This window comes from Oncorhynchus kisutch, linkage group LG18 (assembly GCF_002021735.2).
Source record: "Oncorhynchus kisutch isolate 150728-3 linkage group LG18, Okis_V2, whole genome shotgun sequence".
Lineage (NCBI taxonomy): Eukaryota > Metazoa > Chordata > Actinopteri > Salmoniformes > Salmonidae > Oncorhynchus > Oncorhynchus kisutch.
Window position 1 is genome coordinate 85,079,426 of NC_034191.2, and position 26,825 is coordinate 85,106,250.

A 26,825-nucleotide genomic window follows, 5' to 3' on the forward strand; every position below is an offset into this window, starting at 1 on the left:
GTGACTGCTTGTCAGAATGTTTTCTTCCCTATGGCTCTGGCAACCTGAACGAGGAATAGTTCTCTCTCATAGAATGTACAACAACCAGCCGACCAGGTAAATAAATGATAAACCAGACAGCCCCATAGAATGTACAACAACCAGCCGACCAGGTAAATAAATGATAAACCAGACAGCCCTATAGAATGTACAACAACCAGCCGGCCAGGTAAATAAATGATAAACCAGACAGCCCTATAGAATGTACTACAACCAGCCGACCAGGTAAATAAATGATAAACCAGACAGCCCTATAGAATGTACTACAACCAGCCGACCAGGTAAATAGATAAACCAGACAGCCCCATAGAATGATCGTTTTTCTATTCATTACTGGTTTAGTCTGCAGAGGAAGTTTACATGTGGACTGTTCTAAGCATCTTCAAACTGCACAGAAATATTTTGTTCACGTTACGTATTCTTTTGCTGTGGCGCAGCACCACAGCTAAATTACTACAGCAGAAACACTGGGTCACACCCACTTGTATCTCTGCCTAGTCTTCTCTAAACTGGTCTTTCACTGCCCTGCACTGTCCATTCTTGGTTCAGACACTCCGTTTGTGTACAGTGAGTGTGTGTACAGTGTGTAGTGTGTGTGTACCATGTGTGTACAGTGTGTTTGTGTACAGTGAGTGTGTACAGTGTGTGTACAGTGTGTAGTGTGTGTGTGTACCGTGTGTTTGTGTACAGTGAGTGTGTACAGTGTGTGTAGTGTGTGTACCATGTGTGTACAGTGTGTTTGTGTCAGTGTGTGTAGTATGTGTGTGTAGTATGTGTGTGTACTGTGTGTGTGTGTGTGTGTGTACTGTGTGAGTGTGTGTACAGTGTGTGTGTGTGTACAGTGTGAGTGTGCGTACAGTGTGTACAGTGAGTGTGCGTACAGTGTGCGTACAGTGTGTGTGTGTGTACAGTGTGTGTACAGTGTGTGCTGTGAGGAAGGGCAGCAGTAGTGCTGGAGGATGCCTTGCTCAGAGCTCACAGAGCAGCACATTCCATCAGCCTGGAGACCTGTAATTTTAGCAGGCAGTCCAAGGGATTAGGTTACTCTGCTCTACTCTGCCCCTCTCTCTGTCTGTCTCTGTTCTACTCTGCCCCTCTCTCTGTCTCTCTCTGTTCTACTCTGCCCCTCTCTCTGTCTGTCTCTGTTCTACTCTGCCCCTCTCTCTGTCTGTCTCTCTGTTCTACTCTGCCCCTCTGCCCGTCTGTCCGTCTGTCCGTCTGTCCGTCCGTCCGTCCGTCTGTCCGTCTGTCCGTCCGTCCGTTCTGCTCTCGCCCGTCCTTCCGTCCGTCCGTCCGTCCGTCCGTCTGTCTGTCTGAGTGAGTGAGTGAGTGAGTGAGTTCATGTATTGCCGTTTTCCTGCTTCCCCACACTCTCCTGCCGAGCCCCTGCAATCAACAATCTACTGGGAAGACTGAGCTCTAGTGTTACTCAGATTCAGTTTTAGACTGCCTGATGTATAGACATCCTCATCCTCCAGAGATTACCCTGACCCACGTACCCTATGGACCCTGACCCTGGCCTACGCACCCTGGCCTACATACCCTGCGTACCCTGACCCTGGCCTACGTACCCTGGCCTGCGTACCCTGGCATACGTACCCTGGCCTACGTACCCTGGCCTACGTATCCTGGCCTACGTACCCTGGCCTACGTATCCTGGCCTACGTTCCCTGGCCTACGTACCCTGACCCTGGCCTACGTACCCTGGCCTACGTACCCTGGCCTACGTACCCTGGCCTACGTACCCTGGCCTACGTACCCTGGCCTACGTACCCTGGCCTACGTACCCTGACCTACGTACCCTGGCCTACGTACCCTGATCTACGTACCCTAACCTACGTACCCTAACCTACGTACCCTGGCCTATGTACTAGAGGTTGACCGATTATGATTTTTCAACCGATTTAGTCGGCCGATTAAAAAAAAATATATAAAAAAATTTAATGTAATAATGACAATTACAACAATACTGAATGAACACTTATTTTAACTTAATATAATACATTAATAAAATCAATTTAGTCTCAAATAAATAATGAAACATGTTCAATTTGATTTAAATAATGCAACATGTTCAATTTGGTTTAAATAATGCAAAAACAAAGTGTTGGAGAAGTAAAAGTGCAATATGTGCCATGTAAGAAAGCTAACGTTTGAGTTCCTTGCTCAGAACATGAGAACATATGAAAGTTGTTTGTTCCTTTTAACATGAGACTTCAATATTCCAAGGTAAGAGGTTTTAGGTTGTAGTTAATATAGTATTTATAGGACTATTTCTCTCTATACCATTTGTATTTCATGGCCTACGTACCCTGGCCGTCAGAATGTAGCTCATGAATGGACTATTCTACTGTCTCCATATTGACTCCACAACCATTCTGATGCTCTCTCCATACTGACTCCGCAACCATTCTGATGCTCTCTCCATACTGACTCCGCAACCATTCTGCTCTCTCTCCATACTGACTCCGCAACCATTCTGCTCTCTCTCCATACTGACTCCGCAACCATTCTGCTCTCTCTCCATACTGACTACACAACCATTCTGCTCTCTGTCCATACTGACTACACAACCATTCTGCTCTCTCTCCATACTGACTCCAACCATTCTGCTCTCTCTCCATACTGACTCCGCAACCATTCTACTCTCTTTCCATACTGACTACGCAACCATTCTGCTCTCTCCATACTAACTCCGCAACCATTCTGCTCTCTCTCCATACTGACTCCACAACCATTCTGCTCTCTCTCATATTGACTCCACAACCATTCTGCTCTCTCTCCATACTGACTCCACAATCTAGGCAAGTTCTGTGGAAAATCCTTCTCTCTCAACTCCTATTTCATTCGTCATCCTCCTGTGTTAACTGTGAGGCGACAGGGCTAAGACAACTGTCTTAGCAGCAGTAATAGTGGTGCTGTTCAACTGTTTTAGCAACAACAGTAGTAGTGTTGTTCAACTGTCTTAGCAGCAGTAGTAGTGGTGCTGTTCAACTGTCTTAGCAGCAACAGTAGTAGTGGTGCTGTTCAACTGTCTTAGCAGCAGTAATAGTGGTGCTGTTCAACTGTCTTAGCAGCAGCAGTAGTGGTGCTGTTCAACTGTCTTAGCAGCAGTAGTAGTGGTGCTGTTCAACTGTCTTAGCAGCAGTAGTAGTGGTGCTGTTCAACTGTCTTAGCAGCAGTAATAGTGGTGCTGTTCAACTGTCTTAGCAGCAGCAGTAGTGGTGCTGTTCAACTGTCTCAGCAGTTGTGGTAGTAGTGCTGTTCAACTGTCTCGGCAGTAGTGGTGTTGTTCAACTGGCTTAGCAGTAGTGGTGTTGTTCAACTGGCTTAGCAGTAGTGGTGTTGTTCAACTGGCTTAGCAGCAGCAGTACTGGTGCTGTTCAACTGGCTTAGCAGCAGCAGTACTGGTGCTGTTCAACTGGCTTAGCAGCAGCAGTAGTACTGGTGCTGTTCAACTGTCTTAGCAGCAGCAGTAGTAGTGGTGCTGTTCAACTGTCTTAGCAGCAGTAGTAGTGGTGCTGTTAAACTGTCTTAGCAGTAGTAGTGGTGCTGTTCAACTGTCTTAGCAGTAGTAATAGTGGTGCTGTTCAACTGTCTTAGCAGCAGCAGTAGTGGTTCTGTTCAACTGTCTTAGCAGTAGTAGTAGTGCTGTTCAACTGTCTTAGCAGTAGTAATAGTGGTGCTGTTCAACTGTCTTAGCAGCAGCAGTAGTGGTGCTGTTCAACTGTCTTAGCAGCAGTAGTGGTGCTGTTCAACTGTCTTAGCAGCAGTAGTAGTGGTGCTGTTCATCTGTCTTGGCAGCAGTAGTGGTGCTGTTCATCTGTCTTGGCAGCAGTAGTAGTGGTGCTGTTCATCTGTCTTAGCAGCAGTAGTAGTGGTGCTGTTCATCTGTCTTGGCAGCAGTAGTGGTGCTGTTCATCTGTCTTAGCAGCAGTAGTAGTGCTGTTAAACTGGCTTAGCAGCAGTATTCGTGCTGTTCAACTGTCTTAGCAGCAGCTGTAGTATACTTCATATGTCTTAGCAACAGCATTTGTGTCGCTGTTCAACTGTCTTAGCAGCAGCAGTAGTGGTGCTGTTCAACTGGCTTGCCAACGGCAGTAGTGGTGCTGTTCAACTGTCTTAGCAGCAGTAGTAGTGGTGCTGTTCAACTGTCTTAGCAGCAGTAGTAATGGTGCTGTTCAACTTTCTTAGCAGCAGTAGTAATGGTGCTGTTCAACTATCTTAGCAGCAGTAGTAGTGGTGCTGTTCAACTGGCTTAGCAGCAACAGTAGTAGTTGTGCTGTTCAACTGTCTTAGTAGCAGTAGTAGTGGTGCTGTTCAACTGTCTTAGCAGCAGTAGTAGTGGTGCTGTTCAACTGTCTTAGCAGCAGTAGTAGTGGTGCTGTTCAACTGTCTTAGCAGCAGTAATAGTGGTGCTGTTCATCTGTCTTAGCAGCAGCAGTAGTGGTGCTGTTCAACTGTCTCAGCAGTTGTGGTAGTAGTGCTGTTCAACTGTCTCGGCAGTAGTGGTGTTGTTCAACTGGCTTAGCAGTAGTGGTGTTGTTCAACTGGCTTAGCAGCAGCAGTACTGGTGCTGTTCAACTGTCTTAGCAGCAAGAGCAGTACTGGTGCTGTTCAACTGTCTTAGCAGCAGCAGTAGTACTGGTGCTGTTCAACTGTCTTAGCAGCAGCAGTAGTAGTGGTGCTGTTCAACTGTCTTAGCAGCAGTAGTAGTGGTGCTGTTAAACTGTCTTAGCAGTAGTAGTGGTGCTGTTAAACTGTCTTAGCAGTAGTAATAGTGGTGCTGTTCAACTGTCTTAGCAGCAGCAGTAGTGGTGCTGTTCAACTGTCTTAGCAGTAGTAGTAGTGCTGTTCAACTGTCTTAGCAGTAGTAGTAGTGCTGTTCAACTGTCTTAGCAGTAGTAATAGTGGTGCTGTTCAACTGTCTTAGCAGCAGTAGTAGTGGTGCTGTTAAACTGTCTTAGCAGCAGTAGTGGTGCTGTTCAACTGTCTTAGCGGTAGTAATAGTGGTGCTGTTCAACTGTCTTAGCAGCAGCAGTAGTGGTGCTGTTCAACTGTCTCAGCAGTTGTGGTAGTAGTGCTGTTCAACTGTCTCGGCAGTAGTGGTGTTGTTCAACTGGCTTAGCAGTAGTGGTGTTGTTCAACTGGCTTAGCAGTAGTGGTGTTGTTCAACTGGCTTAGCAGCAGCAGTACTGGTGCTGTTCAACTGGCTTAGCAGCAGCAGTACTGGTGCTGTTCAACTGGCTTAGCAGCAGCAGTAGTACTGGTGCTGTTCAACTGTCTTAGCAGCAGCAGTAGTAGTGGTGCTGTTCAACTGTCTTAGCAGCAGTAGTAGTGGTGCTGTTAAACTGTCTTAGCAGTAGTAGTGGTGCTGTTCAACTGTCTTAGCAGTAGTAATAGTGGTGCTGTTCAACTGTCTTAGCAGCAGCAGTAGTGGTTCTGTTCAACTGTCTTAGCAGTAGTAGTAGTGCTGTTCAACTGTCTTAGCAGTAGTAATAGTGGTGCTGTTCAACTGTCTTAGCAGCAGCAGTAGTGGTGCTGTTCAACTGTCTTAGCAGCAGTAGTGGTGCTGTTCAACTGTCTTAGCAGCAGTAGTAGTGGTGCTGTTCATCTGTCTTGGCAGCAGTAGTGGTGCTGTTCATCTGTCTTGGCAGCAGTAGTAGTGGTGCTGTTCATCTGTCTTAGCAGCAGTAGTAGTGGTGCTGTTCATCTGTCTTGGCAGCAGTAGTGGTGCTGTTCATCTGTCTTAGCAGCAGTAGTAGTGCTGTTAAACTGGCTTAGCAGCAGTATTCGTGCTGTTCAACTGTCTTAGCAGCAGCTGTAGTATACTTCATATGTCTTAGCAACAGCATTTGTGTCGCTGTTCAACTGTCTTAGCAGCAGCAGTAGTGGTGCTGTTCAACTGGCTTGCCAACGGCAGTAGTGGTGCTGTTCAACTGTCTTAGCAGCAGTAGTAGTGGTGCTGTTCAACTGTCTTAGCAGCAGTAGTAATGGTGCTGTTCAACTTTCTTAGCAGCAGTAGTAATGGTGCTGTTCAACTATCTTAGCAGCAGTAGTAGTGGTGCTGTTCAACTGGCTTAGCAGCAACAGTAGTAGTTGTGCTGTTCAACTGTCTTAGTAGCAGTAGTAGTGGTGCTGTTCAACTGTCTTAGCAGCAGTAGTAGTGGTGCTGTTCAACTGTCTTAGCAGCAGTAGTAGTGGTGCTGTTCAACTGTCTTAGCAGCAGTAATAGTGGTGCTGTTCATCTGTCTTAGCAGCAGCAGTAGTGGTGCTGTTCAACTGTCTCAGCAGTTGTGGTAGTAGTGCTGTTCAACTGTCTCGGCAGTAGTGGTGTTGTTCAACTGGCTTAGCAGTAGTGGTGTTGTTCAACTGGCTTAGCAGCAGCAGTACTGGTGCTGTTCAACTGTCTTAGCAGCAAGAGCAGTACTGGTGCTGTTCAACTGTCTTAGCAGCAGCAGTAGTACTGGTGCTGTTCAACTGTCTTAGCAGCAGCAGTAGTAGTGGTGCTGTTCAACTGTCTTAGCAGCAGTAGTAGTGGTGCTGTTAAACTGTCTTAGCAGTAGTAGTGGTGCTGTTAAACTGTCTTAGCAGTAGTAATAGTGGTGCTGTTCAACTGTCTTAGCAGCAGCAGTAGTGGTGCTGTTCAACTGTCTTAGCAGTAGTAGTAGTGCTGTTCAACTGTCTTAGCAGTAGTAGTAGTGCTGTTCAACTGTCTTAGCAGTAGTAATAGTGGTGCTGTTCAACTGTCTTAGCAGCAGTAGTAGTGGTGCTGTTAAACTGTCTTAGCAGCAGTAGTGGTGCTGTTCAACTGTCTTAGCGGTAGTAATAGTGGTGCTGTTCAACTGTCTTAGCAGCAGTAGTAGTGGTGCTGTTAAACTGTCTTAGCAGCAGTAGTGGTGCTGTTCATCTGTCTTAGCAGCAGTAGTAGTGGTGCTGTTCATCTGTCTTAGCAGCAGTAGTAGTGGTGCTGTTCATCTGTCTTATCAGCAGCAGTAGTGGTGCTGTTCAACTGTCTTAGCAGTAGTAGTAGTGCTGTTCAACTGTCTTAGCAGTAGTAATAGTGGTGCTGTTCAACTGTCTTAGCAGCAGTAGTAGTGGTGCTGTTAAACTGTCTTAGCAGCAGTAGTGGTGCTGTTCAACTGTCTTAGCAGCAGTAGTAGTGGTGCTGTTCATCTGTCTTGGCAGCAGTAGTGGTGCTGTTCAACTGTCTTAGCAGTAGTAGTGGTGCTGTTCATCTGTCTTGGCAGCAGTAGTAGTGGTGCTGTTCATCTGTCTTGGCAGCAGTAGTAGTGGTGCTGTTCATCTGTCTTAGCAGCAGTAGTAGTGGTGCTGTTCATCTGTCTTGGCAGCAGTAGTAGTGGTGCTGTTCATCTGTCTTGGCAGCAGTAGTAGTGGTGCTGTTCATCTGTCTTAGCAGCAGTAGTAGTGCTGTTAAACTGGCTTAGCAGCAGTATTCGTGCTGTTCAACTGTCTTAGCAGCAGCTGTAGTATACTTCATATGTCTTAGCAACAGCAGTTGTGTCGCTGTTCAACTGTCTTAGCAGCAGCAGTAGTGGTGCTGTTCAACTGTCTTAGCAGCAGTAGTAGTGGTGCTGTTCAACTGTCTTAGCAGCAGTAGTAGTGGTGCTGTTCAACTGTCTTAGCAGCAGTAGTAGTGGTGCTGTTCAACTGTCTTAGCAGCAGTAGTAGTGGTGCTGTTCAACTGGCTTAGCAGGAACAGTAGTAGTTGTGCTGTTCAACTGTCTTAGCAGCAGTAGTAGTGGTGCTGTTCAACTGGCTTAGCAGGAACAGTAGTAGTTGTGCTGTTCAACTGTCTTAGCAGCAGTAGTAGTGGTGCTGTTCATCTGTCTTGGCAGCAGTAGTGGTGCTGTTCAACTGTCTTAGCAGTAGTAGTGGTGCTGTTCATCTGTCTTGGCAGCAGTAGTAGTGGTGCTGTTCATCTGTCTTGGCAGCAGTAGTAGTGGTGCTGTTCATCTGTCTTAGCAGCAGTAGTAGTGGTGCTGTTCATCTGTCTTAGCAGCAGTAGTAGTGCTGTTAAACTGGCTTAGCAGCAGTATTCGTGCTGTTCAACTGTCTTAGCAGCAGCTGTAGTATACTTCATATGTCTTAGCAACAGCAGTTGTGTCGCTGTTCAACTGTCTTAGCAGCAGCAGTAGTGGTGCTGTTCAACTGTCTTAGCAGCAGTAGTAGTGGTGCTGTTCAACTGTCTTAGCAGCAGTAGTAGTGGTGCTGTTCAACTGTCTTAGCAGCAGTAGTAGTGGTGCTGTTCAACTGTCTTAGCAGCAGTAGTAGTGGTGCTGTTCAACTGTCTTAGCAGCAGTAGTAGTGGTGCTGTTCAACTGTCTTAGCAGCAGTAGTAGTGGTGCTGTTCAACTGTCTTAGCAGCAGTAGTAGTGGTGCTGTTCAACTGGCTTAGCAGGAACAGTAGTAGTTGTGCTGTTCAACTGTCTTAGCAGCAGTAGTAGTGGTGCTGTTCAACTGGCTTAGCAGGAACAGTAGTAGTTGTGCTGTTCAACTGTCTTAGCAGCAGTAGTAGTGGTGCTGTTCATCTGTCTTGGCAGCAGTAGTGGTGCTGTTCAACTGTCTTAGCAGTAGTAGTGGTGCTGTTCATCTGTCTTGGCAGCAGTAGTAGTGGTGCTGTTCATCTGTCTTGGCAGCAGTAGTAGTGGTGCTGTTCATCTGTCTTAGCAGCAGTAGTAGTGGTGCTGTTCATCTGTCTTAGCAGCAGTAGTAGTGCTGTTAAACTGGCTTAGCAGCAGTATTCGTGCTGTTCAACTGTCTTAGCAGCAGCTGTAGTATACTTCATATGTCTTAGCAACAGCAGTTGTGTCGCTGTTCAACTGTCTTAGCAGCAGCAGTAGTGGTGCTGTTCAACTGTCTTAGCAGCAGTAGTAGTGGTGCTGTTCAACTGTCTTAGCAGCAGTAGTAGTGGTGCTGTTCAACTGTCTTAGCAGCAGTAGTAGTGGTGCTGTTCAACTGTCTTAGCAGCAGTAGTAGTGGTGCTGTTCAACTGTCTTAGCAGCAGTAGTAGTGGTGCTGTTCAACTGTCTTAGCAGCAGTAGTAGTGGTGCTGTTCAACTGTCTTAGCAGCAGTAGTAGTGGTGCTGTTCAACTGTCTTAGCAGCAGTAGTAGTGGTGCTGTTCAACTGTCTTAGCAGCAGTAGTAGTGGTGCTGTTCAACTGTCTTCGCAGCAGTAGTAGTGGTGCTGTTCAACTGTCGCAGCAGTAGTGGTGCTGTTCAACTGTCTCAGCAGTTGTAGTAGTAGTGCTGTTCAACTGTCTCAGCAGTAGTGGTGCTGTTCACCTGGCTTAGCAGTAGTGGTGTTGTTCACCTGGCTTAGCAGTAGTTGTGTTGTTCAACTGGCTTAGCAGCACCAGTACTGTCTTGGCAGCAGCAGTAGTAGTGGTGCTGTTCAACTGGCTTAGCAGCAACAGTAGTAGTTGTGCTGTTCAACTGTCTTAGCAGCAGCAGTAGTGGTGCTGTTCAACTGTCTTAGCAGTAGTAGTAGTGCTGTTAAACTGGCTTAGCAGCAGCAGTAGTAGTGCTCTTCAGCTGTCTTAGCAGCAGTAGTAGTGGTGCTGTTCATCTGTCTTAGCAGCAGTAGTGGTGGTGCTGTTCATCTGTCTTAGCAGCAGTAGTAGTGGTGCTGTTCATCTGTCTTAGCAGCAGTAGTAGTGGTGCTGTTCATCTGTCTTAGCAGCAGTAGTAGTGGTGCTGTTCATCTGTCTTAGCAGCAGCAGTAGTGGTGCTGTTCAACTGTCTTAGCAGTAGTAGTAGTGCTGTTCAACTGTCTTAGCAGTAGTAATAGTGGTGCTGTTCAACTGTCTTAGCAGCAGTAGTAGTGGTGCTGTTCAACTGTCTTAGCGGTAGTAATAGTGGTGCTGTTCAACTGTCTTAGCAGCAGTAGTAGTGGTGCTGTTCATCTGTCTTGGCAGCAGAAGTGGTGCTGTTCAACTGTCTTAGCAGTAGTAGTGGTGCTGTTCATCTGTCTTGGCAGCAGTAGTAGTGGTGCTGTTCATCTGTCTTGGCAGCAGTAGTAGTGGTGCTGTTCATCTGTCTTAGCAGCAGTAGTAGTGGTGCTGTTCATCTGTCTTGGCAGCAGTAGTAGTGGTGCTGTTCATCTGTCTTGGCAGCAGTAGTAGTGGTGCTGTTCATCTGTCTTAGCAGCAGTAGTAGTGCTGTTAAACTGGCTTAGCAGCAGTATTCGTGCTCTTCAACTGTCTTAGCAGCAGCAGTAGTGGTGCTGTTCAACTGTCTTAGCAGTAGTAATAGTGGTGCTGTTCAACTGTCTTAGCAGCAGTAGTAGTGGTGCTGTTAAACTGTCTTAGCAGCAGTAGTGGTGCTGTTCAACTGTCTTAGCGGTAGTAATAGTGGTGCTGTTCAACTGTCTTAGCAGCAGTAGTAGTGGTGCTGTTCATCTGTCTTGGCAGCAGTAGTGGTGCTGTTCAACTGTCTTAGCAGTAGTAGTGGTGCTGTTCATCTGTCTTGGCAGCAGTAGTAGTGGTGCTGTTCATCTGTCTTGGCAGCAGTAGTAGTGGTGCTGTTCATCTGTCTTAGCAGCAGTAGTAGTGGTGCTGTTCATCTGTCTTGGCAGCAGTAGTAGTGGTGCTGTTCATTTGTCTTGGCAGCAGTAGTAGTGGTGCTGTTCATCTGTCTTAGCAGCAGTAGTAGTGCTGTTAAACTGGCTTAGCAGCAGTATTCGTGCTGTTCAACTGTCTTAGCAGCAGCTGTAGTATACTTCATATGTCTTAGCAACAGCAGTTGTGTCGCTGTTCAACTGTCTTAGCAGCAGCAGTAGTGGTGCTGTTCAACTGTCTTAGCAGCAGTAGTAGTGGTGCTGTTCAACTGTCTTAGCAGCAGTAGTAGTGGTGCTGTTCAACTGTCTTAGCAGCAGTAGTAGTGGTGCTGTTCAACTGTCTTAGCAGCAGTAGTAGTGGTGCTGTTCAACTGGCTTAGCAGGAACAGTAGTAGTTGTGCTGTTCAACTGTCTTAGCAGCAGTAGTAGTGGTGCTGTTCAACTGGCTTAGCAGGAACAGTAGTAGTTGTGCTGTTCAACTGTCTTAGCAGCAGTAGTAGTGGTGCTGTTCATCTGTCTTGGCAGCAGTAGTGGTGCTGTTCAACTGTCTTAGCAGTAGTAGTGGTGCTGTTCATCTGTCTTGGCAGCAGTAGTAGTGGTGCTGTTCATCTGTCTTGGCAGCAGTAGTAGTGGTGCTGTTCATCTGTCTTAGCAGCAGTAGTAGTGGTGCTGTTCATCTGTCTTAGCAGCAGTAGTAGTGCTGTTAAACTGGCTTAGCAGCAGTATTCGTGCTGTTCAACTGTCTTAGCAGCAGCTGTAGTATACTTCATATGTCTTAGCAACAGCAGTTGTGTCGCTGTTCAACTGTCTTAGCAGCAGCAGTAGTGGTGCTGTTCAACTGTCTTAGCAGCAGTAGTAGTGGTGCTGTTCAACTGTCTTAGCAGCAGTAGTAGTGGTGCTGTTCAACTGTCTTAGCAGCAGTAGTAGTGGTGCTGTTCAACTGTCTTAGCAGCAGTAGTAGTGGTGCTGTTCAACTGTCTTAGCAGCAGTAGTAGTGGTGCTGTTCAACTGTCTTAGCAGCAGTAGTAGTGGTGCTGTTCAACTGTCTTAGCAGCAGTAGTAGTGGTGCTGTTCATCTGTCTTGGCAGCAGTAGTGGTGCTGTTCAACTGTCTTAGCAGTAGTAGTGGTGCTGTTCATCTGTCTTGGCAGCAGTAGTAGTGGTGCTGTTCATCTGTCTTGGCAGCAGTAGTAGTGGTGCTGTTCATCTGTCTTAGCAGCAGTAGTAGTGGTGCTGTTCATCTGTCTTAGCAGCAGTAGTAGTGCTGTTAAACTGGCTTAGCAGCAGTATTCGTGCTGTTCAACTGTCTTAGCAGCAGCTGTAGTATACTTCATATGTCTTAGCAACAGCAGTTGTGTCGCTGTTCAACTGTCTTAGCAGCAGCAGTAGTGGTGCTGTTCAACTGTCTTAGCAGCAGTAGTAGTGGTGCTGTTCAACTGTCTTAGCAGCAGTAGTAGTGGTGCTGTTCAACTGTCTTAGCAGCAGTAGTAGTGGTGCTGTTCAACTGTCTTAGCAGCAGTAGTAGTGGTGCTGTTCAACTGTCTTAGCAGCAGTAGTAGTGGTGCTGTTCAACTGTCTTAGCAGCAGTAGTAGTGGTGCTGTTCAACTGTCTTAGCAGCAGTAGTAGTGGTGCTGTTCAACTGTCTTAGCAGCAGTAGTAGTGGTGCTGTTCAACTGTCTTAGCAGCAGTAGTAGTGGTGCTGTTCAACTGTCTTCGCAGCAGTAGTAGTGGTGCTGTTCAACTGTCGCAGCAGTGGTGGTGCTGTTCAACTGTCTCAGCAGTTGTAGTAGTAGTGCTGTTCAACTGTCTCAGCAGTAGTGGTGCTGTTCACCTGGCTTAGCAGTAGTGGTGTTGTTCACCTGGCTTAGCAGTAGTTGTGTTGTTCAACTGGCTTAGCAGCACCAGTACTGTCTTGGCAGCAGCAGTAGTAGTGGTGCTGTTCAACTGGCTTAGCAGCAACAGTAGTAGTTGTGCTGTTCAACTGTCTTAGCAGCAGCAGTAGTGGTGCTGTTCAACTGTCTTAGCAGTAGTAGTAGTGCTGTTAAACTGGCTTAGCAGCAGCAGTAGTAGTGCTCTTCAGCTGTCTTAGCAGCAGTAGTAGTGGTGCTGTTCATCTGTCTTAGCAGCAGTAGTAGTGGTGCTGTTCATCTGTCTTAGCAGCAGTAGTGGTGGTGCTGTTCATCTGTCTTAGCAGCAGTAGTAGTGGTGCTGTTCATCTGTCTTAGCAGCAGTAGTAGTGGTGCTGTTCATCTGTCTTAGCAGCAGTAGTAGTGGTGCTGTTCATCTGTCTTAGCAGCAGTAGTAGTGGTGCTGTTCATCTGTCTTAGCAGCAGTAGTAGTGGTGCTGTTCATCTGTCTTAGCAGCAGTAGTGGTGGTGCTGTTCAACTGTCTTAGCTGTAGTTTTTCTCTGAATACACACAGACAGCCATATGGCAGCATGCAACTGTGGAGGCATTAAGGATGTGGTGTGAGTTCATCCTATCACTCTGTCATTCCTCTCGTGGTAAAGATAAGATATCTCCTTCTCACCAGCTGTGTGTTGCACTGGGAGGAAGTTGTGCACCATGGTTGTCTGTTATCCACAACGAGGCCATGTGCAGCATTGTTGTGGTGGAAGAGTTGCAACGCTGTATAAACTGCCGTAGTTCTCGTTGGTATTCAGCGTGCGGTGAACTTTTCCTACTTCCTGTAACTGACTGGTGATTGCTCAGCCGCCGTCAGTACAAGATATAAGCGCTAGCTTTGCGTTAGCTTAGCATATGCATTGTGTTAACACCGTTAAGGTGACTGTGTCAGAGGTGAGAGTTGGGCTAATGCCTTGCTTTCTTAAAGAGATGTGGCCTTCGACAAGTCAAAGGATGAGTTATCTGTACTGCTGCCACTGTTGTTTTAAATCCTCTGTTCTCTGTGAGGGAGATGGGTTAGTGGTGGCCTGTGTTATCCTGCTAGCATAGCATGATTAAGATATTAGTGTTAATGACAGTGGATGTCCTGTTGTTGGTCCTCTACCACCACCTCAACAGGGGGTCAGAGGGCTGTGACCTGTTACCACCACCTCAACAGGGGGTCAGAGGGCTGTGACCTGTTACCACCACCTCAACAGGGGGTCAGAGGGCTGTGACCTGTTACCACCACCTCAACAGGGGGTCAGAGGGCTAGGTGGGCTGCTGGCCGTGAACTAGTTCTCATCTTAAAGGTTCTAGCCTAGGACCATGTTACCTCAGTTTACCTTTCTATTCAGAGTTAACATGGGGCCTCCCTCAGTTTACCTTTCTATTCAGAGTTAACATGGGGCCTCCCTCAGTTTACCTTTCTATTCAGAGTTAACATGGGGCCTACCTCAGTTTACCTTTCTATTCAGAAGTTAACATGGGGCCTACCTCAGTTTACCTTTCTATTCAGAGTTAACATGGGTTCTCCCTCAGTTTACCTTTCTATTCAGAGTTAACATGGGGCCTCCCTCAGTTTACCTTTCTATTCAGAGTTAACATGGGGCCTCCCTCAGTTTACCTTTCTATTCAGAGTTAACATGGGGCCTCCCTCAGTTTACCTTTCTATTCAGAGTTAACATGGGGCCTACCTCAGTTTACCTTTCTATTCAGAGTTAACATGGGGCCTACCTCAGTTTACCTTTCTATTCAGAGTTAACATGGGGCCTACCTCAGTTTACCTTTCTATTCAGAGTTAACATGGGGCCTCCCTCAGTTTACCTTTCTATTCAGAGTTAACATGGGGCCTCCCTCAGTTTACCTTTCTATTCAGAGTTAACATGGGGCCTCCCTCAGTTTACCTTTCTATTCAGAGTTAACATGGGGCCTCCCTCAGTTTACCTTTCTATTCAGAGTTAACATGGGGCCTACCTCAGTTTACCTTTCTATTCAGAGTTAACATGGGGCCTCCCTCAGTTTACCTTTCTATTCAGAGTTAACATGGGGCCTCCCTCAGTTTACCTTTCTATTCAGAGTTAACATGGGGCCTCCCTCAGTTTACCTTTCTATTCAGAGTTAACATGGGGCCTCCCTTAGTTTACCTTTCTATTCAGAGTTAACATGGGGCCTCCCTCAGTTTACCTTTCTATTCAGAGTTAACATGGGGCCTCCCTCAGTTTACCTTTCTATTCAGAGTTAACATGGGGCCTACCACTGTCTCTGTTTACCTTCTGTTTCAGCTGTTATGTTACTGTTTGGTTTCTGCCTATTTAAACGGTATGAGTAAAACCCCATTATTTTGATTTGGTTTCTGCCTATATAAACGGTATGAGTAAAACCCCATTATTTTGATTTGGTTTCTGCCTATATAAACAGTATGAGTAAAACCCCATTATTTTGATTTGGTTTCTGCCTATATAAACGGTATGAGTAAAACCCCATTATTTTGATTTGGTTTCTGCCTATATAAACGGTATGAGTAAAACCCCATTATTTTGATTTGGTTTCTGCCTATATAAACGGTATGAGTAAAACCCCATTATTTTGATTTGGTTTCTGCCTATATAAACGGTATGAGTAAAACCCCATTATTTTGATTTGGTTTCTGCATATATAAACGGTATGAGTAAAACCCCATTATTTTGATTTGGTTTCTGCCTATATAAACGGTATGAGTAAAACCCCATTATTTTGATTTGGTTTCTGCCTATATAAACGGTATGAGTAAAACCCCATTATTTTGATTTGGTTTCTGCCTATATAAACGGTATGAGTAAAACCCCATTATTTTGATTTGGTTTCTGCCTATATAAACGGTATGAGTAAAACCCCATTATTTTGATTTGGTTTCTGCCTATATAAACGGTATGAGTAAAACCCCATTATTTTGATTTGGTTTCTGCCTATATAAACGGTATGAGTAAAACCCCATTATTTTGATTTGGTTTCTGCCTATATAAACGGTATGAGTAAAACCACATTATTTTGATTTGGTTTCTGCCTATATAAACGGTATGAGTAAAACCCCATTATTTTGATTTGGTTTCTGCCTATGTAAACAGTATGAGTAAAACCCCATTATTTTGATTTGGTTTCTGCCTATATAAACGGTATGAGTAAAACCCCATTATTTTGATTTGGTTTCTGCCTATATAAACGGTATGAGTAAAACCCCATTATTTTGATTTGGTTTCTGCCTATATAAACGGTATGAGTAAAACCCCATTATTTTGATTTGGTTTCTGCCTATTTAAACGGTATGAGTAAAACCCCATTATTTTGATTTGGTTTCTGCCTATATAAACGGTATGAGTAAAACCCCATTATTTTGATTTGGTTTCTGCCTATATAAACGGTATGAGTAAAACCCCATTATTTTGATTTGGTTTCTGCCTATATAAACGGTATGAGTAAAACCCCATTATTTTGATTTGGTTTCTGCCTATATAAACGGTATGAGTAAAACCCCATTATTTTGATTTGGTTTCTGCCTTCATAAAAGGTATTGGAATTCACCTGCGCACTTTTGAGGAAGATAATCATATATTCAGACTCACGTGTGTTTGACAACAGCTGATAACGTTGAGTCTCTGAGCCCTTCACCTTCTAACAGGACAACAACCCTCAGCACACAGCAAAGACAACGGGTATGGCTTCTGTTGTTTTATTAAAAACCTGTTTTTGCTTTGTCATAATGGGATATTGTGTGTAGATTGATGAGGAAAAACAACAATTTAATACATTTAGAATGAGGCTGTAATGTAACAAAATGGAGAAAATGAATGTTTAAACAATTCGACCAATGCAGAATAGTTGATTTGAGGAGTAGGAGAGGAAGAGGGGTGAGGAAGAAGGGTGAGGAAGAGTGGAGAAGAGAGGAAGAGTGGAGCTTTGTCTTCTTTGTCTTCGCCAGCCCTGTGAGGGGTGGAGAGGAGGGACTTCCAGGCCTTCAGCTCTTTACAGGCAGAGTAAAATCAGCTCTTTGTTTTTGCGAGCCAGCCCGGTGCTCCCTCCCTATGTTGCCTCCCTCCCAGGGTTCATGAATGTAATTATAGTTGGCTGAGCTGACGGAGTGGAGGCAGGAGACGACATGCCAGGAGCTAGCTAGGAGCCAGGAGCTAAGAAATAGCTAGGAGCCAGGAACTAGCTAGGAGCCAGCCAGGAGCTAGGAACTAGCTAGGAGCTAACTAGGAGCCAGGAGCTAACTAGGAGCCAGGAGCTAACTAGGAGCCAGGAGCTAACTAGGAGCCAGGAGCTAACTAGGAGCCAGGAGCTAACTAGGAGCCAGGAGCTAACTAGGAGCCAGGAGCTAACTAGGAGCCAGGAGCTAACTAGGAGCCAGGAGCTAGGAACTCGCTAGGAACTAGCTACGAGCTAGCTAGGAGCTATGAGCTAGCTAGGAGCCATGAGCTAGCAAGGAGCCAGGAACTAGCTAGCTAGGAGCCAGGAGCTAGCTAGGAGCCAAGAGCTATGAACTAGCTAGGAGCCAGGAACTAGCTAGGAGCTCAGAGCCAGGAAGTAGCTAGGAACTAGGAGCCAGGAAGTAGCTAGGACCACAGTCTACTGTACACACTCTGATGTTCCTCCTTCTCGTCCTCCTCGCTAAAACAACACAAACCAATAATAACCCTCCATGTTTGTACCTTCTGCACATATTAAACAACAGACAGGCGGATCAATCATAATGTCAAGGTAAAGAGGAAGCCATTCCGGAAGTGTGTGTGTGTGTGTGTGCAGTGTGTGTGCGTGTGCAGTCTGTGCAGTGTGTGTGTGCAGTCTGTGCAGTGTGTGTGCGTGTGCAGTCTGTGCAGTGTGTGTGTGCAGTCTGTGCAGTGTGTGTGTGTGTGTGCAGTCTGTGCAGTGTGTGTGTGTGCAGTCTGTGCAGTGTGTGTGTGTGTGTGTGTGTGTGTGCGTGCAGTGTGAAGCGGTCATGGCTGTTTTGAAATGGAGGGTGGAGTCCTAAGATCACACACATTCCTCAGGTATTATTACTCTGGTCCAGGCTCCTGGTCTCACAGGAGAGGAGGAGACCAGTTAGATTGTTATTGACCTAGTCATATCAGCACTAGGCCAGCTGGTTGCACAGATATAACACTGGGGATATTCCACAGTTGCAGAGTTGCGTTGGCTCTGATTTTTCACTTAAAATGTTTGCTAAATAAAAAACATTAATTTCAAAGTTTAACATGCAATACAACTCTATTCACGAGGGCTAAAGTCCTGTACTGTACTCTACTGTAATTTACCGTATAGTCCTCTCCTGTACTGTACTCTACTGTAATTTACCGTACAGTCCTGTACTGTACTCTACTGTAATTTACTGTATATTCCTCTCCTGTACTCTACTGTAATTTACCGTATAGTCCTGTACTGTACTCTACTGTAATTTACTGTATAGTCCTCTCCTGTACTGTAATTTACTGTATAATCCCCTCCTGTACTGTACTCTACTGTAATTTACAGTATAGTCCTCTCCTGTACTGTACTGTAATTTACCGTATATTCCTCTCCTGTACTGTACTGTAATTTACCGTATAGTCCTGTCCTGTACTCTACTGTAATTTACCGTATAGTACTGTACTGTACTCTACTGTAATTTACAGTATAGTCCTCTCCTGTACTGTACTGTAATTTACCGTATATTCCTCTCCTGTACTGTAATTTACCGTATAGTCCGAACTTGTGAATCATAGACGTCTATGTCCACGGACGGACCAAATCTAAACCAATCATAAATGTCTATGTCCACGGACGGACCAAATCTAAACCAATCATAGATGTCTATGTCCACGGACGGACCAAATCTAAACCAATCATAGATGTCTATGTTTGGGCCAAACATCAGTCCGTTGAAATCAACGCCAGAACGGACTGACCAAATTTTAAACTACTTTTCAACGTCTGGTGTCAGTTTACAGTAAATGGAAGGAGAGGGGGCTCCTACGGTAGAGGAGAGGGGGCTCCTACGGTAAAGGAGAGGGGGCCTCCTACGGTAACGGAGAGGGGGCTCCTACGGTAAAGGAGAGGGGGCTCCTACGGTAAAGGAGAGGGGGCTCCTACGGTAAAGGAGAGGGGGCCTCCTACGGTAACGGAGAGGGGGCTCCTACGGTAAAGGAGAGGGGGCCTCCTACGGTAAAGGAGAGGGGGCCTCCTACGGTAAAGGAGAGGGGGCCTCCTACGGTAAAGGAGAGGGGGCCTCCTACGGTAAAGGAGAGGGGGCCTCCTACGGTAAAGGAGAGGGGGCCTCCTACGGTAAAGGAGAGGGGGCCTCCTACGGTAAAGGAGAGGGGGCCTCCTACGGTAAAGGAGAGGGGGCCTCCTACGGTAAAGGAGAGGAGGCCTCCTACGGTAAAGGAGAGGAGGCCTCCTACGGTAAAGGAGAGGGGGCTCCTACGGTAAAGGGGGCTCCTGCGGTAAAGGAGAGGGGGCTCCTACCAAAGGGACAGGTGTCAGTAAGAGCCGGCAGAGGTTACGTTAATTAGAGAGAGAGGGAGGGAGGGAGAGAGAGAGAGAGAAACAACAAGATCTGAAAATAACAGTATGTCAGTGGAAGGGAGGACTTTGTCCCCAGCACAAGGTGCACCTGTGTAAGGATCATGTTGTTTGATCAGCTTCTTGATATGCCACACCTGTTAGGTGGATGGATTATCTGAGCACAACATTTCAGAGAAATAAGCTGTTTGCGCGTCTGGAACATTTCTGCTATCTTTTATTTACTTTGAATATTTAAGTAAATACCAGCAGTCAACTTGAAGAGACCACTCCCATCAGGATAAAGGCTTCACCATAGGTTGAAGATAATCACTCACAATTGCTGTGTATTTATTGGCATCTAAGTGGTAGAGTGGACCTAAACCAGGAAAATTCACCCCACACCATAACAGCTCAAACAACTCTAGTCTTTCCTTGATTTTGCTAGTTACCAGTATAAAGGGTCTATATATTAGCTAGCTAGCGTTAGTTGAAAAAAAGCATAGGGCAACTTGTGAGGTCGATTCAGTGTAGATAATATAGCTAGCTAGATTCCTTTTAGTAGGTACAAATCCGAAGATGTTCGTTAGCTAGCTAAGTAGCCATGTTAGCTAGCTTGAACATTGAACACACTGAGTTTAGTATCCAACGCTAGATAAATAGTTAGCTAAGTAACTAGCAGGCTAAAAAAGCAACCCAGACGCGGTGTCTGCAGAAGTTCTGCCCCCATTCATTTTCAATTTTATTAGTCACATGCCGAATACAACCGGTGTAGACCTTAGTGAAATGCTTACTTACAAGCCCCTAACCAAAAATGCAGTTTAAAAAAAATACAGATAAGAATAAGAGATAAAAGTGTCAAGTAATTCAAGAGCAGTGAAATATAACAATATATACAGGGGCGTGCCAGTTGGTTGAGGTAGTATGTACATGTAGGTCGAGTTAATTAAAGTGACTATGCATAGATGACAACAGAGAGTTGCATTGGTGTGGAGAGGAGAGGGGGGCAATGTGAATAGTCTGGGTAGCCATTTGACTAGATGTTCAGGAGTCTTATGGCTTGGAGGTAGAACTGTTTAGAAGCATATTGGACCATATTGGTACCGCTTGCCGTGCGGTAGCAGAGCCAACAGTCTATGACTAGGGTGGCTGGAGTCTTTGACCATTTTTAGGGCCTTCCTCTGACACCGCCTGGTGTTTAGGTCCTGCTTGGCCCCAGTGATGTACTGCGCCGTTCGCACTACCCTCTGTAGTGCCTTGCGGTCGGAGGCCGAGAAATTGCCATACCAGGCAGTGATTCAACCAATCTCGATGGTGCAGCTGTAGAACCTTTTGAGGACCTGAGGACCACTGACAAGTCTTTTCAGTCTCCTGAGGGGAAATAGGTTTTGTTGTTTCGCGCTTCACGACTGTCTTGGTGTGCTTGGACCATGTTAGTTTGTTGGTGATGTGGACAGCAAGGAACTTGAAACTCTCAACCTGCTCCACTACAGCCCTGTAGATGAGAATGGGGGCGTGCTCGGTCCAATTTTTCCTGTAGTCCACAATCATCTCTTTTGTCTCGATCACATTGAGGGAGAGGTTGTTGTCCTGGCACTACACGGCCAGGTCTCTGACCTCCTCCCTATAGGCTGTCTCATCGTTGTCGATGATCAGGCCTACCACTGTTGTGTCATCGGCAAATGTAATGATGGTGTTGGAGTCGTGCCTTGCCGTGCAGTCCTGAGTGAACTGGGAGTACAGGAGGGGGCTGAGCACGCACCCCTGGGGAGCTCCAGTGTTGAGGATCAGTGTGGGGTATGTGTTGTTAACTACCCTCACCACCTGGGGGCTGGGGGCTGCCCGTCAGGTAGTCCAGGATCCAGTTGCAGAGGGAGGTGTTTGTCCCAGGGTCCTTAGCTTATTGATGAGCTTTGTGGTCACTGTGGTGTTGAACGCTGAGCTGTAGTCAACAGCATTCTCACATAGGTGTTCCTTTTGGAGTGCAATATGGACTTCATCATCTGTGGATCTTTTGGGGCAGTATGAAAATTGGAGTGGGTCTAGAGTTTTTGGGATAATGGTGTTGATGTGAGCCATGACCAGCCTTTCAAAGCATTTCATGGCTACAGACATGAGTGCTCAACTACCGACCTGTAGACTAAACCATCCAGGGCTGTTGACGCTAAACCATCTTTTGACTGTTGACACTAAAGCATCCAGGGCTGTTGAGACTAAACCATCTGTTGACTGTTGACACTAAACCATCCAGGGCTGTTGACACTAAACCATCCAGGGCTGTCACCTCTGGGTTTGTCATTTTACATTTTAGTCATTTAGCGGACTCTCTTGTTCAGAGACTTAGTCGGTTTATTCAACTAAGGAAGATGAAACAACATCCCAGTAATTTCTCTTCATTTTTGTTTTATGAGTGTGAGCTTAATCTCTTTATTAAAAGCATCTAATAAAATGTTCTGATTTTGTTGTGAATGGTTCATTAATAATTATGTTCTGATATGGGATGATTAGATGGGCCCTAAACACTGTTAAACCACCCACACAATATATCTCCAATGAAAATAACATCATTGTTGACAATAGGCTTCTTCTGTTTTCTTTTTTTCAGGTCATCAGAGGTCATTAGAGGTCATCAGCGAAGCATCGTAACTCTGAATTTGACAGCTTTGATGCAGTACAGGTAAGATGTTCAGTGTGTTGGTTAATATAAAATAGTTCGGTCATGTTATTGAGATTGTCAGAGAAACCTCCAAGGTAGCTAACTTGTAATTCTGGAAGTTTAGCCAAACCTATAAATAGATTAATGTAATAATTGTTAGCTAAAATACAGACTAAACCGTCCAGGGCTGTTGAGACTAAACCGTCCAGGGCTGTTGAGACTAAACCGTCCAGGGCTGTTGAGACTAAACCGTCCAGGGCTGTTGAGACTAAACCGTCCAGGGCTGTTGAGACTAAACCGTCTGTTGTCTGTTGAGACTAAACCGTCCAGGGCTGTTGAGACTAAACCGTCCAGGGCTGTTGAGACCAAACCGTCCAGGGCTGTTGAGACTAAACCGTCCGTTGTCTGTCCGGAGGGCTGCCGTTTTATGGGTTCTTAACCAACAGTGATATTTCGTTGTTTTTTTCGCATTGTTTGTGACTTATTTTGTACATAATGTTGCTGCTACCGTCTCTTATGACCGAAAAGTTACTCACCTTAAATGAGTGGGACGAGAGGGATATACTACAGACACCCGAACAGGCTCTCATCCCCGTCATTCGCAGGAGAAAGAGACAGAAGAGGTTTCGCGGAAGGAGATCGGGGTGCCTTGTGAGGATCTGCCGACGAGTGGCTAATCTGCCTTTACCATCGGTACTATTGGCCAACGTACAATCGCTGGATAATAAATTGGACAAACTAAAAGTACGTATATCCTACCAACGGGACATTAAAAACTGTAAAATCGTATGTTTCACCGAGTCGTGGCGGAACAATGTCGGATGGATAGAAAAGCTGCCTCCGGTAATACAAGGGGTGGCGGTCTATGTATATTTGTAAACAACAGCTGGTGCACGAAATCTAAGGAAGTCTTGAGGTTTTGCTCGACTGAGGTAGAGTATCTCATGATAAGCTGTAGACCACACTGTCTACCTAGAGTTTTCATCTGTATTATTCGTAGCTGTCTACAGACCACCACAGACCGATGGTGGCACTAAGACCACACTCAATGAGCTGTATACCGTCATAAGCAAACAGGAAAATGCAGTGAAACTTAAATCAGTTTTTCCTCCTTTCTATCAGCATGTTAAATGTGCAACCAGAGGGAAAGAAACTCTAGACCACCTTTACTCCACACACAGAGACGTATACAAAGCTCTCCCTCCATTTGGCAAATCTGACCATAATTCTATCCTCCTGATTCCTGCTTACAAGCAAAAACTAAAGCAGGAAGCTCCAGTGACTCGGTCAATACAAAAGTGGTCAGATGACGCAGATGCTAAACTACAGGACTGTTTTACTATCACAGACTGGAATATGTTCCGAGATTCTTCCGATGGCGTTGAGGAGTACACCACATCCGTCACTGGCTTTATCAATAAGTGCATTGAGGAGTACACCACATCCGTCATTGGCTTTATCAATAAGTGCATTGAGGAGTACACAACATCCGTCATTGGCTTTATCAATAAGTGCGTTGAGGAGTACACCACATCCGTCATTGGCTTTATCGATAAGTGCATTGAGGGGTACACCACATCCGTCATTGGCTTTATCAATAAGTGCATTGAGGGGTACACCACATCCGTCATTGGCTTTATCAATAAGTGCATTGAGGGGTACACCACATCCGTCATTGGCTTTATCAATAAGTGCATTGAGGGGTACACCACATCCGTCATTGGCTTTATCAATAAGTGCATTGAGGGGTACACCACATCCGTCATTGGCTTTATCAATAAGTGCATTGAGGGGTACACCACATCCGTCATGTAGTTATTATAGGAATTATAGGACTATTTCTCTCTATACTATTTGTAGTTCATTAACCTTTGACAATTGGATGTTCTTATAGGCACTTTAGTATTGTCAGTGTAACAGTATAGCTTCCGTCCCTCTCCTCGCTCCTCCCTGTGCTCGAACCAGGAACACAACGACAACAGCCACACTCAAAGCAGCGTTACCCATGCAGAGCAAGAGAAACGGCTGGGTAGCTCGGGGGCAGCTGGGTAGCCTAGTGGTTAGAGCGTTGGACTAGTAATCGGAAGGTTGCAAGTTCAAACCCCCGAGCTGACAAGGTACAAATCTGTCGTTCTGCCCCTGAACAGGCAGCTAACCCACTGTTCCTAGGCCGTCATTGAAAATAAGAATTTGTTCTTAACTGACTTGCCTGGTTAAATAAAGGTAAAAAATAAATAAATTTATAAATAAAAAAACAACCACAGGCTCAGAGAGAGTGACGTTTGAAACGCTATTAGCGCGCGCTAACTAGCCAGCCATTTCACTTCGGTTACACCAGCCTCATCTCGGGAGTTGATAGGCTTGAAGCACAACGAAGAGCTGCTGGCAAAACGCACGAGAGTGCTGTTTGAATGATCAGCCGTGTCGATGATCTCCAGAATGGTCTCCTGAGGACAGCTAATCAGCCGTGTCGATGATCTCCAGAATGGTCTCCTGAGGACGGCTAATCAGCCGTGTCGATGATCTCCAGAGTGGTCTCCTGAGGACGGCTAATCAGCCGTGTCGATGATCTCCAGAGTGGTCTCCTGAGGACGGCTAATCAGCCGTGTCGATGATCTCCAGAATGGTCTCCTGAGGACGGCTAATCAGCCGTGTCGATGATCTCCAGAGTGGTCTCCAGAATGGTCTCCTGAGGACGGCTAATCAGCCGTGTCGATGATCTCCAGAGTGGTCTCCTGAGGACAGCTAATCAGCCTTGTCGATGATCTCCAGAGTGGTCTCCTGAGGACGGCTAATCAGCCGTGTCGATGATCTCCAGAATGGTCTCCTGAGGACGGCTAATCAGCCGTGTCGATGATCTCCAGAATGGTCTCCTGAGGACGGCTAATCAGCCGTGTCGATGATCTCCAGAGTGGTCTCCTGAGGACGGCTAATCAGCCGTGTCAATGATCTCCAGAGTGGTCTCCTGAGGACGGCTAATCAGCCGTGTCGATGATCCCAGAGTGGTCTCCTGAGGACGGCTAATCAGCCGTGTCGATGATCCCAGAGTGGTCCCCTGAGGACGGCTAATCAGCCGTGTCGATGATCCCAGAGTGGTCTCCTGAGTACGGCTAATCAGCCGTGTCGATGATCCCAGAGTGGTCTCCTGAGGACGGCTAATCAGCCGTGTCGATGATCTCCAGAGTTGTGATGAGAGCAGTGTAGCTGACGATGATTTGGAGTGAATAACCGGATGGTCCGACGTAAATGAACTTTCTTAGATACAGGACTTAGGACAGCTACTTAACTGTAGCATTGATTGTTAGAGGTTCCTTTGTCTTCTTCAACCTCGTGTTGAGTTCCACTGTCGTGACTAATGTACACCTAGCAGCAGCTCGTGGCCCGTTTAGTCTCCTATGTTAATTCTTAACACATTGTTTTATACCCTCGGGTAAAAAAATGTGGCGTTTTTGCCATGATGACGTACTGGGGCATGGCAAGTTACGAGGCAAGTTATCATAATTACTATGATCCCGTTTGAGAACTAAAATCACAAAAACATTCTCTTTATTTTTGATATTGTCTACACAACGTAAAGGATGTAAACCTGATATGTAAAAGCTCTTCAAGTTGCAATGTTTTCGTTATAATGTCTTTATACCAATTGTAATGACGTCACAAAATAGACGTACATTTTCCATATTCCATCTCTCATCATTCCCAACATTAGGATGTTGAAATATATTGTCCCAGTGTTCATTGATTGATGTTGAAGTTTTGGGTGGCAAACTCTTCTGTAACACAGAGATGTTCCATTCACCCATACTAGACACCAGAAAGGAGTCGTCTACTGCATTACAATTTACGATCCACGTGAGGTGTCATAAAACCGCCACATCAATCCCTCCCCTGTAGACGCTGATCCACTGTCCTGATCTTTGGATCCTCACAGGAGAGGCATGACACAGGTGTGCCAAGCTTGTAGTGTCATACCCAAGAAGACTCAAGGCTGTAATCGCTGCCAAAGGTGCTTCAACAAAGTGCTGAGTAAAGGGTCTGAATACTTATGTTAATGTGATATTTCAGTTTGTTTATACATTTGCAAAATGTTCTAAAACTAGTTTTTGTTTAGTCATTATGGGGTATTGTGTGTAGATTCAGGGGAAAAAACAATTTAATCAATTTTAGAATAAGGCTGTAACGTAACAAAATGTGTGAAAGGTGATTGGGGTGTTGTTGCTGGTTGGAGTTTAAACGATCCTGACATGTACCTCATCCCTGTTCCCCAAGTCCAAGATGACAGAACTAAACTGTATATCTTCTCTCTCTCTCAGGTCCTCAGGTCCAAGATGACAGAACTAAACTGTATATATTCTCTCTCTCTCAGGTCCTCAGGTCCAAGATGACAGAACTAAACCTTATATCTTCTCTCTGTCTCTCAGGTCCAGAGGTCCAAGATGACAGAAGAGGTGATTGTCATCGCCAAATTTGACTACCTGGCTCAGCAAGACCAGGAGTTGGACATTAAGAAGAACGAGCGGCTGTGGCTGCTGGACGACAGTAAGTCCTGGTGGAGGGTCCGCAACTCCACCAACAAGACCGGCTTCGTACCCTCCAACTACGTAGAGAGGAAGAACAGCGCCAGGAAGGCATCCATCGTCAAGAACCTCAAAGACACACTAGGTCAGGAACTGTCCTAAACTTAACCTCAGTCACACTAGGTCAGGAACTGTCCTAACCTTAACCTCAGTCACACTAGGTCAGGAACTGACCTAACCTCAGTCACACTAGGTCAGGAACTGTCCTAACCTTAACCTCAGTCACACTAGGTCAGGAACTGACCTAACCTCAGTCACACTAGGTCAGGAACTGTCCTAACCTTAACCTCAGTCACACTAGGTCAGAAACTGTCCTAACTTTAACCTCAGTCACACTAGGTCAGAAACTGTCCTAACCTTAACCTCAGTCACACTATGTCAGAAACTGTCCTAACCTTAACCTCAGTCACACTAGGTCAGGAACTGTCCTAACCTCAGTCACACAGTTGACAGAAAACGGTTTGTTCTTGTTTGGGATTTTTTAAGTAACTGGCTCATCCAGCCAGCTCTCGTTCAGAAACGCTCATCCAGCCAGCTCTCGATCAGAAACGCTCATCCAGCCAGCTCTCGATC

The 26,825-nt window shown here is 45.8% G+C and overlaps 1 protein-coding gene across 3 annotated transcripts in view; it reads left to right on the forward strand.

Moving 5' to 3' along the window:
* nck1b (NCK adaptor protein 1b) overlaps positions 1 to 26,825 on the forward strand; it is a 120,778-nt gene that overhangs the window by 38,750 nt on the left and 55,203 nt on the right. For 2 of the 3 annotated variants that reach the window (XM_020470141.2, XM_020470142.2), the window contains exons 2-3: positions 21,625 to 21,696; positions 26,097 to 26,337. In XM_020470141.2, the coding sequence (XP_020325730.1) occupies positions 26,112 to 26,337 (226 nt within the window). In that variant the 5' untranslated portion in view covers positions 21,625 to 21,696; positions 26,097 to 26,111. Of the gene's footprint in view, positions 1 to 21,624; positions 21,697 to 22,319; positions 22,420 to 26,096; positions 26,338 to 26,825 lie in introns of those variants that run through there. The other variant, XM_031796934.1, reaches the window with a different exon arrangement.